Below are 17,022 nucleotides of genomic sequence, written 5' to 3'. Positions count from 1 at the left end.
TCTTATCAAACGGAAAATTTGGAAAATTATCTCGATTAATAACTGTTTTAAGTAAATAAATTACTTTCTTCTCAATATAAAAAACAGTAATGAAAATACATTAGTAATTTTTTAATTTAACTGTATGAAATATATTGTTTATATCTTACTGTTTACAATTCACTGCAAAACATTTTATCTTGCTTTTGAACGATAACATTTGACCTGTAAGACCCCCGCGAGTTGCAAGATATTTTGAATCTATAGATGTGTAAAAATCACGTGTATGTAGTAGTGTGCGAACTATAATGAGGGTATATTACTTCAGGATTGAACACTTGTTGGATCTCTTTTGTAGCGACTTAGAGCTGGGATCGTAACGACCGGTACAGATTTAATGCTGAAGGAATTTCTTCAAGTTTCAGAACATTAGTATCTTTTTTAATCGCACAATGTCTGCAGGAAACTTAGGTGAGTAATATTTATAATAATTATATAATATTTATAATAATTGTATAGAATTATAGGAAATAAAGATTTTGATTTTTGACGATATATTAACATGTTCAACCTCGTGTTCAATTTTTAATGCTTTCTTTATATATGTTTAATATTCTGTGTTATAATACACGTAATTTATTTTGTGTTATCCATTACACTTCCAGCCCTTTTAAGTGTGTCTGATAAAACAGGCCTCTTGCCGTTTGCTAAAAAATTACATGAGTTAGGTTTAACCTTAGTTGCATCGGGTGGTACTGCAAAGTATTTGAGAGATGTTAGCATTCCTGTAAAAGATGTTTCAGCTGTTACTGGAGCACCTGAGATGCTTGATGGCAGAGTAAAAACTCTTCATCCTGCTATACATGGAGGTAAGTTTAAAACAAAAATTTATAGTAACAATAATAAATTAATTTATTGTATTAGTAAAAAATTGATTTTCATTTATATTACAAATATCACATAATGTATTTTATAATATTGTAGGCATATTAGCCAGGCTCACAGAATCTGATCAAGAAGACCTTCATAAACAAAACTATGAGCTCATTAAACTTGTTGTATGTAATTTATATCCATTTGTAAATACAATTTCAAAGCCCAATGTCACAATTGAAGATGCAGTAGAAAATATTGATATTGGTGGAGTAACATTATTAAGAGCTGCAGCTAAGAATCATAATAGAGTAACTGTAATTTGTGATCCTAGTGACTACGAGAATGTAAGAAAAGAGATGGAATCATCAGACAATAAAGATACTTCTCTGAAAACTAGGTACTTTAAATGTTATAATGATGCATATTTTCACCTTTTCAGACATAATTATAATAATGTTTATTGTTTTTAGACAAGTGTTGGCTCTAAAAGCATTTACACATACAGCAGAATATGACAATGCTATTTCAGACTATTTTCGTAAACAATATAGTGGTGGTGTTTCTCAACTCACATTACGATACGGAATGAACCCACATCAAAAACCAGCACAAATTTATACTACATTGGACAAATTGCCTTTAACTGTATTAAATGGTTCTCCAGGTTTCATTAACCTTTGTGATGGATTAAACGGTTATCAATTAGTAAAGGAATTAAGCACAGCTTTGAATTTACCAGCTGCAACTTCTTTTAAACATGTTAGTCCTGCTGGTGCAGCAGTTGGTGTACCATTAGATATGATACAAGCGAAATTATGTCAAGTGGATGATTTATTAGATCAATTAACATCTTTAGCTACTGCTTATGCTCGTGCAAGAGGAGCAGACAGAATGTCCAGTTTTGGAGATTTTATAGCATTATCCGATCCCTGTGATGAAGTCACAGCTAAGATTATATCAAGGTAATATAAAATGTGGTATTGTTAAATAAAAAGTAATAAGTTATACTTAAGACTACATAATATATAAAATTTTAGAGAAGTTTCTGATGGAATTATTGCACCGGGTTATTCAGAGAGTGCATTAAAAATTCTTAAAAAAAAGAAGAATGGTGCTTATTGTATTCTTCAAATTGATCCTACTTATGTGCCATCTTCAACAGAAAGGAAAGTTTTGTTTGGTTTAACTATGGAACAAAAGCGTAACGACGCAGTTGTCAATAAAGAAACATTCACCAATGTAGTAACTAAAAATTTAACAGCTCTTTCTGATTCTGCTATGAGAGATTTAATCGTAGCTACTATTGCCGTAAAATATACACAAAGTAACTCAGTGTGTTATGCTAAAGATGGACAAGTAATTGGAATTGGTGCAGGACAACAATCTAGGATTCATTGTACAAGGCTCGCTGGTGACAAAGCTGACAACTGGTGCGTTATTCAAATTTTCCCAATTAATATATCTTCATTTTGTGATTATTATATTAAATTATATTAATTATACATTCTTCAGGTGGCTACGTCAGCACCCTAAAGTTACTAATATGAAGTTTAAGAAAGGGGTAAAAAGAGCAGAAATTTCAAATGCTATTGATAATTATGTAAATGGATCTGTTGGAAAAGATATGGATGAATCTGTTTGGGTAGCTATGTATGAAAAAGTACCAGAGAAACTTTCTGAAAATGATAGATTAGAATGGGTCAAAAAGGCAGATAATGTTGCTTTGAGTAGTGATGCTTTCTTCCCATTCAGAGACAACGTAGATAGAGCAAGATTGGTATATAATTTATATGTTTATTGTATAATTTATCTTTATTTTTAGAAGACTCAATCTAATATTTTTTAATTGTAGAGTGGTGTAAAATACATTGCAAGTCCATCTGGTTCTACAAACGATGAAGCAGTAATAAAAGCTTGTGATGAACACAAGATTGCATTAGTACACACTAATTTAAGACTGTTCCACCACTGATTAAATCATAATACATTACTGAACAAATAATATTTGTTGAATCCTTATCTCAAAGTGCTGATTACCCAGTGTCATATATTGCATAATGGAAGTTGTACATTATGGAAAATAGCTGATACACAAATAAACAGCATAATTATATCAATGAAGTTGATACAATTTTGTAAAACATATTTTTGTACAATATGTTCTATGTTTCTGTATTAAATGCAAATAAATAAATACATAAATATAACTAATAGAAGTGGATGTACCGAGGAACTTTTAAAGCATACGTATATTTCAATGAATTTTTACATTAAATACATTTTATTTTGAATGTAGTGCGGTGCGTTTAAATCGTAGAATGGATATCAAAACGTCTGCTTTTTCTATACGATCGATATTTTAGATTATTCTACACAAAGTCCTATAAGATTTATCCTGTCTTTTGTCGATAAATTTACATTGCTTGTTCAATCTAACTTATCTCTCGTCAATGATTTTATGCACTGAAAATTTGAAAAATCGATAATGCAGTGTTCACTATTTCCATCGGTAAACACAGTAGGATTTCTCTATGTACCAACAAACTGTAGATTATCAATTGCTTCCCTTGTCCTGTTTGCGTTTCCATCTCGTGTTCTTTTTCTAAATGACTTTAAACTGAACAGAAATAATTTACAAACATTCAAAAGCAATCCCAAATATATGTTAAGTCACTGTTATAAAATCTCATTCACATGGTGCCAAATAAAATTTAACCCCAATAGCCACAAATATTTATCCTGCTGATTTTAGGCACCTTCATTCGTGAATGTACACAAAATAATGTAATATCCACTTTTATGTTACATAGTTTCACAGTTTCTAAGCTGATTTTAAACCATCCCCTTATTTGATACAATTCCTATGTAATACAGCTTCCGAGCATATTGATTTGCTTGAAAACGTAACCCATAAAGAAGAATTAACCCTTTGCACTCGAGAGATGACTCTCAGTCACCATATGATTTGATATAAAAAAAAATTACAAAGTGTTATATATGATATTAAGTTTCGTATAATGCATCGATATGTGAAATATTTATATAAAATAGCTTTGTTTTTTAATTTACGTATATTTTCTCATTAGTTCGTTTCAAATAGTGTCGTCTATGTCTCATCGGAAAGTGTTGAATGTTTCTAGTGAAAAGCTTCCGAGTGCAAAGGGTTAAAATCCATTGAGAAGTCTTTTCTCGGATCGAGGTGACGAAAACCACCCCCATGCTCCTCTAGCTATCTAGTCGAATACGCGCCGAAGTCACGTGGCACGCGTAAAGGGTGAGAACGAGCGTCGAAAAGCTTGGGGGTGAACTAACGTACCGTGAATTATCTCACGACACTCGTAACCACCGGAAAACATTAATCGGGCAGCAGTCGATTAAAATGTGGTCTAGATGGTCCAACCTACCATCTACGACACGTGACTGTTGTATGTTTGATGCGACATGAATATTACGCGGCGTCGATCGCTCAATTCTTCACCCTTTGCTCGTGTGCTCCTCGATTTGCCCGAACAATTCGTGCAGTTGCACTATTCTATTTTGGACACAACCCCATCGAGCTCGAGGTTTCATTTACTGTTTGCTTTTACAATAATCTAACCACGACGAATGACGATATTGCGCGAAAAGAAGGATAAATTTTGGTTTCTAATGACCGAGGCCCGATTCAAGGGTAGAAACATGCGCAACATACGTGGTTTTCCTATTACAACTGTGTGGAATATTACAGTAGCAGGAAGGTTTTCTTTCTGGCGTTGTTTAACATTAGATTTACGGATATTTATTGTACAGTTTATTCTATTGTTGCCAGAAAGATTGATTCGACAACTTAGATCTAGAAAATCAAATGTTTAAACATGTATTATTACGAACTATAATTGCATAATTGAATCAATCAAAATCAACAGAAACATTTACCAAATAATGTTTATAAAATTCAATATGAGTCGAATTGGCTCGTTCCGTAAATTTAGTGTTAATTATGAATAGACAGATAAATACGACACAACTAAGATTTAATAAAGTTCCATTTCCTTTGGTTTCGATGAATTACAGGCTGTAGAAGATTTTTGTACGATGTGAACATGGAAATTTGAAGAATACGAAAGAAATATTGACAATGATACGGACTAATGGCGCTGGTAAATGTGACGATACTAAAGCCACACAGAGTATGGATTTCTTTGGAGGATCAGGTGTCGATGGAGGAGCCTTTGCGCCGGCGTTCACTGCATTGTTATCTTCCCACGCTGTCAAACTAATTACTATGGATAAACGAAGTCGTAGGAGCGAATATTTCGAACGCATATCGGATAAAAACGGTAATCGAAAACGTTTGAAATATATTATTGTTGGAATCCGGTGTGCATTGTTGTCGGCTGTACGAATAAAATCATATAAACTAGATTTATACGTGAAATGAAGAGCTAGAAAAAATATGCCGAGTTAACGTGTATCAAAATCGGAAATTGTTTTTTGAAATTGTCCGATGTATTATGATCACGAATACAAATATATTTAGCGATAGAGTGTGCAGAAAATCACAAATCGAAGTGTACACTTACCTTACGCACGTTATCATATTTTATCACTTATTCAATTTTTTAGCGCCTGTTAACTGTGACCGCCACAATACACTCGTAGACCAAATTTTCAATAAATAATTAACATTTTTTTTATACTGTACCTATCATTATTTTATATATTAATTCTCCATTCTTTCATATGATTCAAATAGGATTAATAATACAAGTAAAAAGCTTGTTATAAGGTAAAATTCAACACGGGGTGAACGAGAAACGCAGACATATGAAGAAACAATCCATAAGTGCGTGCAACCATAAATTCCTCGCCGGAGGATCGTGTAAGGAGGCCAAAATTGAGGTCCAGGAACCCTTGTGGCTCGCATGATCGATAAAATGGTCCACCCATCCGTGTGTCGGTGTCCTACGTTCCATCCTCCACGTTGCCGACAGAATGGCGGGCGGTTTGGGGCGGTCTTGCGGCCAGTTCTCGACGATTCCATTGGAGAATGTGGGCGATGCTGAGGGAGAAAGACGAACAATTGAGGCGCGAACGTTGAGAAACGACGGAACGCGTACAGGGGCGTGGCTTAACCGTTAAGAGGGTGATCTTCTAACTCGCAGGGGTTGCAGCCTGCGCACGGACAGCCTGGAGATCTTATCAGAGGTGTTGTTGATGTCGTGGAGTGCTCGTCCTTGATCAATCGGATTTGGGGATCGTTAAGCAGAAATTCGTACGTTAAAGTTGAAAGTGGCGTGACATAAAGGTTGGTTTCGAAAAGCGAAACTGTTCTTTGATCGACAATTGTGGCTGCCGAATGATTAAGTGATTTTCCGAGAAAACCGATTGTGAAGAGAGAAATACTCGGCTCTGCAATACCGTGATTGCCGGGGTGAACCATGGAAGAGCTTCTCACGGATTCCAGAAGAAAGGGATGAGAATCGAGGAATAGATTCTTGGTCGGTAGACCCTTAATTACTTCGTTGTCTTTTACGCTTTGTTACTCGTTTTTCTTTCTTCGTGTTGTAAGTATTTATCGTTCGTTGGACGAGAGTTGACACTCGAGACGGCATAAGGGCAAGAGGGGTTAGCCGCTGCGTGCTCTGTTTGTAATGTTGATTGGTCACGCGTAATCGTATTAATGAATAGCAAATTAATATTGAAAATGAGATGAGAAATAATGAAAACTGACCAATCGGACCGAAGTGGCAACTCTCGTGCAACAGACGGTACTTTGAGAAGGATCGATCGCGTGAAAAATTTACGAGAAATTATATTTTAACGATCCTGTCGCGAATTTAAGGCGACTACGGTTCTGCGGTGAACGTTTTTACAAAGAAATCTTGCGCGACTGCTTCTTCAACGAGTTCGGTGTCGTGAAACATTCGAAAAACCAATTTCTGCCGATATGAAATCGTAATAGGCTACGGTTGTCGTCGGGGAGGAATACGAAATGGAACGGGGGTCCTTAACATCGGGGCTAATATCACGGTTCCGCGCGGACAACCGTAAAAAGTCGTGGAAATCGGGCGGATTTCGTGAAATATTAAGCAAACCGCGATGTGTCCATGCGAATCGTCGAATTTACCATAAGAATCAGATCGAACGAGGCCGGGGGACGTTGTCTGTTAATAATTGATGGGGCTGTGGCCGCGACCTATGCAGAATGATGTCGTTTTTTCCGTAAATTATGCAACGCTCGCCTATCGCCGGTTTCCGTCGAATTGTTCGAAATTTAAGAGCCCGTTGGGAATCAGGGCTGTTTGTTTCTTAAACACGATCCCGCTCGACTCCCGATTTCTTGCTTCACTTCGGTGATTTATTTATTTGTAGTCTGTCTTTCTTAAGAAGCGGTATCAGATGTAACATGCTGACACTAGAGAATTTTCTTGATATATTAACGATAAAGGTTAAAGGCGAAACACCTCTCGAAATTTTACACGAATCTGCAAATTCTATACAATATGTAGATTGTACACATACGTAAATATTTAATTCTATAAATATTTGGAAGCAGGTCGCTATTTTTATAAGAAAATAATTGAGCTCTATATTTCAGCTAGAACCCTTAGTAATAAGGAAAGTGTTAGGTAATAATGTGATTACTTTCTCTTGATCGTATTATATTCGAGTTGACAGGAAACATCCCTAAGAAGTAACCCTTTCTCGTGGACGTAGAAAGAATGTGCGGCAAATATTTGATTAGGTTATTATTTCTCGCGGCGAATACCCCTTATTCCGAATTCGAACGGGATTCCCATGGGACACGGACGATTTCAGCCTAAAGGCACAACGAGCGATACTTTCGTGCCCAGTACGCGTGTCGGGGGCTGGTAATTCGAATAAAATAATTCTATTATACTGCACATTGACAAATAAATCTCTCGAAGTTGTTTCTTCACAAATAAGTATTTACCTCGGCGCCATTTCAGTTTACTATTTAAGGATAATCAGATTCCACGCTCGTACTTAAATCGCTAAAAGTTCGAAACTGCATTATCGCATTGCGACGATATAAAATACTCATTACCATGATTAAACTTCACGATAACAATTCAAACAGCAGCCAAAATTCATTTTCTTTTATCGCGTTGTAATCTGATGGAATAGAAAATGTTAACATTTGATCAAAATTATTAACCCTTTGTATTCGGAGATCTTTTCAGATCGTATAGCGAGAACTCAAACGTTTATTCATAAAATAACGAGTAGCATTTCGTTTCAAATAAAATGGTATGTCGTTTAGAATAATTTTATTACATTTCATTATGTAACATTCCAGTCTATTCTATTAGTATCTATTTCTCATTCTAACGAATCAGTTAGTTTGCCTAGTTTTGTTACCTATACGAGTGCAAAGGGTTAAATTTCAATTCACCTCATCGTTACATTAAATTCCAGGGAGAAGTGATCAAAATGGACGTGCCTCTTGCAACTTCCGTTTCCTGTACGTCGATCTTCCGCCCGAGTCGACGATAAGACAGTTTGAGAGAAGGATTCGCCGTTTTTCGGGAGTTCTTGCAAACTCTCCAACTTTGTACCCTTTTTTTAACCAAACAAACACAAATGAAAAATTCAATGGCGAATAGCGGTCACGGGGTTGTCGTGAACGGCACGGGTGCAACTACTGCGGGCACCCTCTCGAGAGAGGAGAGACGTAGACGCAGGAGAGCGACGCAGAAATATCGAACAGCTCACGCGACACGGTGAATAAAACAATAATAACGATGACGATAATTCCACTGCGGATCTGTTTGAAAGTTTATATTGTTAACGATATTATCGGAACAAACGGATTATGATAGAAAATGATTTTTCCTAACAAATATTACGAAACACGCTATATTTCGAGTATTTTATGCAATACTATCTATTAGACACTTTATCTAAATCCTTCAGAAGCTTGCTGAAATAAAAATTTAACACTAGAACTACAGACCACTTGAATCGTCTTTTGAACATTTCTTTATGAAAGATATAAGCGTGAATTGATTAAGATTTTAGTTTAGGCATTGCTGAATCAGATTTTTTAATTGTTTCTTAAAGAAGTATCTGTACCTTTGCAACAATTCTAAAAGAAATTAGGAATTGGTCATTTTGACCCATCTGGTAGTTCTAGTGTTAATCATTCGAATTCTTACATAGGAATACGTGCAATCGAATTTTACAAATGTATTTCGACAAATTTCTTTACAAGCCTGCATTGATTTAGAGTCTAGATAACGAAAAGCGAGTTGCATCGTACGTGGAATATTCCGCGCCCGGTGACAAATGAAAATCGCGGGATAGCTTTGTGATAGGTGACGATCTTCATTTGCGGAATATTCCGTTTGTGGATGCAAATGGGTTAACGCGTTGACTGCCACGGTGGTCGCTGATGATCGGAGTTTCCTAATTACTTGAAAACAATTATAATTCTATAATTAAAATAGAATAAATAATTGGATAATAGTGTAACCTAAGAACTGTGGTACCAAATAATCGATCATTGTTCCTTTTTATATTTGCTACAAAACAAGTGATGCATAGAACGCTGAAGTTTTTCGTGGCACTCAACGTGTTAACCCTCTATGGGCCGAATTTTGTTCATGATTATAACAAAATCTACGGAGTACGAAATTAATAAATATCCACATATGAATGCGAATTAGCAATGCGTTCAATAGTTTCAATAATTTCATTAAACGAGTATATTTTGTAACTTTCAAGTTACGATGATAAACATTCACGCCAGCGCGTATAAAAGTTCAAGTTAACTGATTACTTAACACTTTGGCTGCCACGTGAACACTCATCGAAACTCCCATGTACTCGAAACAGTTCTCTTCATTAACCAGAAACTGAGAAAGTCAAGATTCTTTCTAATAATTGCTCCACTGTCTTTCTTATATCTCATATATCCAACGAAATTCGGTTTATTCGGTCACCAAGAAAATTAATGTCTAAATTTCTGTGAAAAATAATGTCACCTGAGCTCGAGTGCCGTGGTAGTCAAAGTGTTAATTTTATTTACCACTTTGCCGTGGAAAATGAAAGAAATCAATAGGATTCCAATATATTGATATGTGACTTCAAAGTTGCATGGACGTACAGAGGGTTAAGATGACAATAACGAATGAACACGTGTAAGAAGAAAGATTGAAGTGTCCATTGTTTGCAGAGAGAGGGTGAGGGTGGAAGCCTTTAATCTAGCCTTCGCGGAACTGAGGAAGCTGTTGCCCACGCTACCGCCGGACAAGAAGCTCTCTAAGATCGAGATCCTCCGGCTAGCCATCTGCTACATCGCGTATCTGAACCATGTCCTTGAAGCTTGACTCGCGCCGAATCAAATTGCATATATTTTTACATAACCTATTTCGATGGCTCGTCTAACCCTCCGACGGCGGAAATTTTCGACGACATCGCGAGCAGAGACGTTTCGAATTATCAAAATTGTTGCTCGTCAACTGTTTGCACCCGACAGTTCGTCGCTAGAAATATTCACTATTTTCCGATGACATTAGACGACGTTCTCCAACCCTTTGCGGACGAATGTCGGCATTTTGCCAAGATCAAACTTCTATGTTTGGAATACCAAGTTGCGAACAAATGATTGAACTATTCGAACAACAAGAAATTAGTACACAGTTTCCTGATTCTCTATGATTTAAGCATTCAGCGTTTAATTTAGCAGTATTTGCAAAAGGTTTTGTATGCTTTCAACCATCTTCGTCCACAAAGGTTAATGTATTAACTGTGATCGATAAATTCACCCCCAGGATTCGGGGCGAATTGGATATTTCTTGGTTTTTGCGTATAAAACGAAGATTTTTAAGTTTTTGAACATTCGCTTTTACTGATACTAAAGCTGAATGTGTATTAATAATGGATTTACGGGGAAAATAATCATTCTTAGTTTTAACCGTTAGCTTTCCGTTAAATCTAAACCGATCCGATTCGCCTTGGGTCTGCTCTATTCTCTTGTAGTGAGGATACAAAGAAGCGATTATTAATTATTTCGTATCGCAATCCTTTAGGGTATTATCTAGTTATTTGAATTATTGAATATTTTTACTTGGCATTAGTTATCGTACAAATTGCAATTGTTTTCAAGTAATTGGAAAGATCCAGCCATAAACATTAGAACAAGGTATTTTTTCGAACGTTCTGCTACGAGATGTGTCAATCTTGTTATTTCATCTGATACAATCCGGTAGAAACGTAAATTAGACGTAAATAGACGAGAAGTTAAATAAAGTCGCAAGTTTCACCGCGTGAGGGTTAACGAATCACACTGTCCGACTAATTCAGGTCCGACCAGAAAGTTTCCTTTACCACTAAACAATCTCCGTTTCGTACTCTTTAACTTTTGAACTGTTCAATCGATTGCTTTAGAGAGTATCAATTCGACGACGCGTTTCGGTGACTTTTATATCGCGGTTGTATCATTGTTTAACCCCTTGTCCTATAATATAGTGACGAGATTCTTAAACTGAACATGACTAATCATAATTTTATTTGTTTCTTTTGAACATTAATTAAATATTACTTTTCTATTATCAATCGTTAAACTTCAGACCAAACGTAGATACAAAATCAAATCCTTTTCTTTATTCTGAGAAATCACCAATAAAAAGGTGGATTCGTCAAACTCAGTTGCTAAAGGAATCATAGGGCAAAGGATTAAGGTACATTATAAACGAACTGCAGGTGTTCACGTAAATGCAGATTTTTATCTCGAGGAGTATATAAAACCTTCGTTCATCTGTTCATAAATAGAAATCGTATTAACATTTTGATTTGAATGATTTTATCATGCTAAATTGTACTGTTACGATTCGTTCAATCGGTAATCTGATTATCAGTTATTCTAATTATCGGCTTGTATATTTACCATGTAAAGGAACCATTGTACCGTGTTCGCTTAAGTAAACTGTCAAACGAGCGTCGTGCTAATTGTAAAGAACATCGTCATTTAAACGAGCAGCAGTGTTCAGCTCGACGCTCTTAGAAACCTGAGAACCTGCGTTGACGTGGGTTGTCGCCTTGTTTATCGAGATACCACTATTTGTTATACTTAATAAATAAAGCACACTTGATCCTTGGCTAAAACGAGTGCGGTAGTTCAATGTCAGGAAAAATAACGTCCCTTTAACCCCTTATCCTATGATTTTTTTCACAATCGTGCTCGATAATTACTTTATCGTTAATATTAGGTCAACCAGGAAGTTCTGTCTGTCTTTCAGTGAAAAGAAAACCATTGAAATTATTAAGGTGTTGTATTAGCGTATTGTAATTATTAAATTATTATAATTATATAATAATTACTTTATTATTATTATTATTATGATTATTATCAATTACTTTATTATTATTATGATTATTATTAATTACTTACTATTATTATTATGATTATTATTAATTACTTACTATTATTATTGTGCTTATTATTAATTACTTATTATTATTATATGATTATAATAATTTATATATTTTATAACCGGTATTATTATCATTAAACATTTCCCATACATTCATTAATATTTACTGAACAATACAATTTCCGTCATTACTAATGACCTCCTTATAGCATGATGGTAATTTGTCGTCTCCATTTCTGTAGAATGACTCGTTTTTCAAAACTTGAGATGATATTATCGATAACTTTCCGATACAGAAGCGATATCTGAATTACATTAAAAGCAAGTGAATAACAAGTGGATTCTTCAAATTCAGCTTAATATTTGTCAAGATTTTGTAAAAATGTAAAATTTTGCTTAAAATGTCTAACGCGATATTATTGGACAATCGTTGGAGATTTTTTCGATGCTCGTGACACAGCTAGTCGAGATCGAGACTAAAAGACCCGTCGATCCACTTAAATCAATCTTGTTTCGTGGATTAGCGAACCGTCCCGAGTTCGGTACCCCTGGGATTATCGCGCCCCACGCTATCCTAAATCCTCGATTTCCCCGTGCAGTCCTCGTCGCCTAACTATTCTCTCGCAATCGAGACTTGCAACGCTTTAGGTGTGGAAAAAATCATCGTCAAGTTCACTCCACTAACAGTGAATCGGACCGCAGGATTTTAATATTCCCCTTTGCAGACGAAGATTCTCTGAAATACTCAAAACCCTCAACAGATGAAGATTAATTATATGTCAATTACTTGAACAATAGAAAAATAGGAAATTACGTGCTGATCTCTTGCTATTCCAGTAATTAAATCATTTGTTAACGACTTAGTTTTCCAAATATGAAAATTTCAAACGGTTAACCCCTAAGATAATCTTTTTGGAATTTTTTGAAAACGTTTTCTACAGTTTTGTGTAATATATCCCTTCAACTGTTAAAGATCGACACACTGTTTTGAATTTATAAGAAAAGGGATTGAAATTAGAGAATCGACGACAAAGCCAGCAATTGTTGTAATATAGTAGATTTAATGATAATATGACAAAATCAGGACTGTTCAATGGCTTAGAGACACACTGTGAGTAATATAATGAGAATTTAATTAAGTGCATAGTGATTACTACTTAGGACATTTTGCAAGTCACAGACTATATTCTCTAAAATTAATTGAATCGTCGAAGGAAAATTAAAGTTACGTATTGAGTCCATCAGATTATTTAGATGATTCAATTTTATTGGAACAATCGTTTGCACGTGTTTGTTTTTCAAATTATTGCGCAATGATTTCCTCCCTCCAGTGGATCCAGCAAAGTGGGCGGAGCGAAGACTAGGGGTAATAGAGTGGGAGAGAGTGATTAAGCGGCGTGGTGGGGAAGGGTCGTCGTTCAGCGACCTTGGGAGGCCAATATTTCGCGTTGCCGATCGTTACCGGCTATCGTCGAACGAAACTGGCATTCGATTAGAACTGTCCGAAAGTACCAACTTCATGGCTCATCGGTTTCCTTTCTCGTTTCTATTTTTTCTCCTCTGTCACAGCCGCGAGCTTCGGACATGGGAGTAACTTGGAAACCAATGAGACCCGTAGATTCATTACAACTAGCTCTCCTGAAACATATTTAACCCCTTGCCTTATAATTATATGTCGGACTCGTAGTGAAGATTTGAAAGAGAATTTAATAAACATAAATATTACTCAATTTTTGCGAACAAAATTTGAATATTACTCTTTTGATATTAAATATTATAGTTTAGAGCAAACGTGGACGTAGAATATGCTCAAAATTTTCGTCTTTTTTCAATAAATTATTAATAAGAAAGTAGGTGTATCGATCATGGTTAAGAAAGAAATCATAGGGCAAGGGGTTAACACGTTGAATGCCGCACGATTTCATAGAGCAAACTACAGGAAACAGAGAAAGTATAATATTAAATCATTCGATTGAATTGTATTATTATTATTACGCGTTTATCAAGCTGAATGTCACCGCATTAGGTAACACTATTTATAATGTACAAATGATTTCAAATAATCGTTGTTTAATCGAGTGAACTACAGTAATTCGATTTGGTTGGCATGGCATTCAACGTGTTAACATTTTTCATATTTTTAATTGTACTTCACCAATGTCCCCCGCAAAATTGGTATCACGGATTGGTCTCCGAGATGATTACCTTGTGCAATGTTCTATTTACGTTGAACAGGGAAATTCATTTCCAATGCTAATTCGTAAACTCGCAATCAAATAGTTCTATCAGTGAATTAGGAATCTGCGTAAGGATTCGCGGATTCTGATTTGCGAATTTTCTTGTCGCAATGGCAGCGTTGTTTCGTACATTATCATACTGATACAATGGAATCAGTCGATAACTGCGAGTATCATGTCTCACTTAACCCCTTAACGCACAGTTTTTTTGAAAAAAACCAACCGAAAAAAATCAATTTTGACATACTGCGCTTTTGTTCCATGGAAAAAGGCTACATTTTACTCTTGAATAATTAAGTGTTATAGCTTACAATCCCATGTAAATGATAAATATCAATAAAACGATTTCTTTCCTTTGCTTTCACAGTGTTATTTTCAATTCTCGATTATATTCGAGTGTGAAAAATTATAGCAGCATAAAACACAACGCCGCTCGAATTATGTCGAGTGTGCACAGTTTGGCCTGTTTAGCGCGCTCGAATTAACTCGAGCGTACAAGTTAAGGGGTTAATATACTTATTTTCCAGTCTAGTTGGAATTCGATGGAAAACATGATTCTTTTAATGGACACTGTCCTCTTGTCTCGAACTGTTATACATTCCCTTGCGCCCTTCACTTTGTATGAAAAATGAACGCGAGCTGTGCGTATCTTGATGACTGACATTCTCAATAACGTAAGGTCAGCACTTCCATACACGGCCATTACCAAATGAAACAATTCATACGATTAAAGAATTTATCATCGAACTATTTCCTGTTTACGAGAATATAAATCACTTAAAAATGCCACCTTGACTGTATCTTTGAATCCAATTTTCTCAAGTGCAACAGGTCTCGCGATCCCTCGATAATCACCAGCGAGCTGTAGGCAAACCAACTGCTTTCCCTTCGTTACAAGCATGAGCACATCGCTCGGACTGCTCCAATTGTGCAGACGCGTGCGCGATATTAGTTCGTTGTCGGTTTGTCTTCAATTTCTTCCAATAAAACAACTTTGTTCATAACTTTCATGATTGTCGTCGAAAAATGAAAGTTGATCCGTCGACTGAATAGAGAGAAGAGTCTAACGAAGAAAAGTTTAAGCCTTGAAAGAAGAGGTAATTGAAAAGGCAAAATCGATTTCGTGCTGTCGGAGAAGATTATCCGACCTTTGATCATTCTCGTATAATTGGAAAGAAACGTAAGGTGTCGTGTATTGCACGAATTACTCGAAATTTAGGGGCGGAAACGAAAATCATGAAGCAAAATACGTTCGACAAAGCAACCATGATTAGCAAAGTGCTTACTCGCATGGCAGGTCTGAGGAGTCTGAAAGATTCCAACACACGAGACTGGAGATACTTGAATTTGTGTTACAAAATTGCCGTATTTGGAATTATATTGACCTCTATCTTTAAATCAATCCACCATTTGCTTGCATTGCCAACTGTGGCAGAACCGATAGCACGTGTAATGTTCAAATCTCTGATAATCTGGGGCATTGTCTCTTGCATTTTTATATGGATATTATACTTGAGCTACGATAAGGTGAGCACCAAGAAAATCATATTTATTGTTAACATATTACCGATAGAGCGAAGGTACCATTCATTTCCCTCGACAACGCGTTGTCTTTCAACTTCTTGTACCGTTCAATTGGTGTGATTGATAAATTATATAAAATAAAGAATCACCGCCATTACACTACTATCTATCGTTTAAAACTTATGCTCCATGAGCACAGTTTGAACACGAAACTATATCAGAATCCTCTAATAAAGCATAATACATCTAACTAATTCCAGCAGGCAGTTTGCAGTTAGCTTAGAATGCGTATAATTCATGCAAATTTGTTCGTTTTATCGACACCACTTTCACAATATTCTATGTAACGTTGCGTTGTTGCAGGAATTGGCGCAGACGAGAAAGAGGATGGCCCAAGTAGAACGCAAACTGACAAAACTGGGCGTCGATGTTAATCATCGTAATGTATTCCTGTGGTTAGTGTGGTTCATTGTCGTGTGGGTGGGCCAGGGGTTCGCCTACAATGTTTATTACGCGATCGTTTACTTCAAAGCAAATCTATCCTTTCATGAGTGGATCCTTGAAATATTCTACACTACGATAATGAACGTCGGAGTAATCATTCTCCTAGATTTCATGACATACGTTTGGTACGTGATGTATTTCCAAAGATACAATGTAATTAACGCACTTCCTACCAACAGATTGCTGGACAGTTCATTGAAAATGAATGAACATTGCCTGAGGATTTCTTAGTCGATCTTTCTATAGCAGAATGGAAATCTAGTGTCATCAAAGCGTCTTGAGTAATCCATTGATTTCGTGGGAACTATACTCAAGGAAAATGATTAAACCCCCTTACAATATAAAATCATAAATAATTGATGAGCTTGTTAACACTATAACTACCAGATGGATCGAAATGACTCATCACTGATTTCTTCTTTTATAGTTACTGAGAATGTATAGATACTTCTTTGAGAAACGATTTAGAAAAGCTGATTCAGTAATACCTATACTGAAAAATAAGCCAATTAAGATATGAA

At 35.8% G+C, this 17,022-nt stretch overlaps 2 protein-coding genes across 2 annotated transcripts; both read left to right on the top strand.

Annotated features, from left to right (window-relative positions):
• The first annotated feature begins 249 nt into the window (after positions 1-249).
• LOC116430235 (bifunctional purine biosynthesis protein ATIC) lies at positions 250-3,071 on the top strand. Its single transcript, XM_031984070.2, has 7 exons — positions 250-450; positions 645-848; positions 964-1,252; positions 1,326-1,817; positions 1,893-2,285; positions 2,368-2,632; positions 2,708-3,071. Exons 1-7 carry the CDS (start codon positions 432-434, stop codon positions 2,825-2,827), a joined length of 1,782 nt encoding a protein of 593 aa, XP_031839930.1. The 5' UTR covers positions 250-431; the 3' UTR covers positions 2,828-3,071.
• A 2,965-nt stretch (positions 3,072-6,036) lies between these two features.
• LOC143174390 (helix-loop-helix protein 1) lies at positions 6,037-11,893 on the top strand. The gene is made up of 3 exons (XM_076366224.1): positions 6,037-6,335; positions 8,278-8,582; positions 10,037-11,893. The coding sequence occupies exons 2-3, from the start codon at positions 8,443-8,445 to the stop codon at positions 10,188-10,190; spliced, it is 294 nt and encodes a 97-aa protein (XP_076222339.1). The 5' UTR covers positions 6,037-6,335; positions 8,278-8,442; the 3' UTR covers positions 10,191-11,893.
• The last annotated feature ends 5,129 nt before the right edge of the window (positions 11,894-17,022 follow it).

This window comes from Nomia melanderi, chromosome 3 (genome assembly GCF_051020985.1).
Source record: "Nomia melanderi isolate GNS246 chromosome 3, iyNomMela1, whole genome shotgun sequence".
Lineage (NCBI taxonomy): Eukaryota > Metazoa > Arthropoda > Insecta > Hymenoptera > Halictidae > Nomia > Nomia melanderi.
The sequence above is the reverse complement of the archived record's forward strand: the minus strand, read 5'-3'. Positions and strand labels throughout refer to the sequence as shown.

What these genes read in the sequence shown, in the direction of transcription:
- LOC143174390 (XM_076366224.1), top strand. Translation starts at nt 8,443, where the DNA reads ATGAAAAATTCAATGGCGAATAGCGGTCACGGGGTTGTCGTGAACGGC. An exon ending in CGAACAGCTCACGCGACACG is followed by an intron (nt 8,583 to 10,036) that starts GTGAATAAAACA and finishes CATTGTTTGCAG; the next exon opens with AGAGAGGGTGAGGGTGGAAG.
- LOC116430235 (XM_031984070.2), top strand. An exon ending in GATACTTCTCTGAAAACTAG is followed by an intron (nt 1,253 to 1,325) that starts GTACTTTAAATG and finishes TATTGTTTTTAG; the next exon opens with ACAAGTGTTGGCTCTAAAAG. An exon ending in ACGTAGATAGAGCAAGATTG is followed by an intron (nt 2,633 to 2,707) that starts GTATATAATTTA and finishes TTTTAATTGTAG; the next exon opens with AGTGGTGTAAAATACATTGC.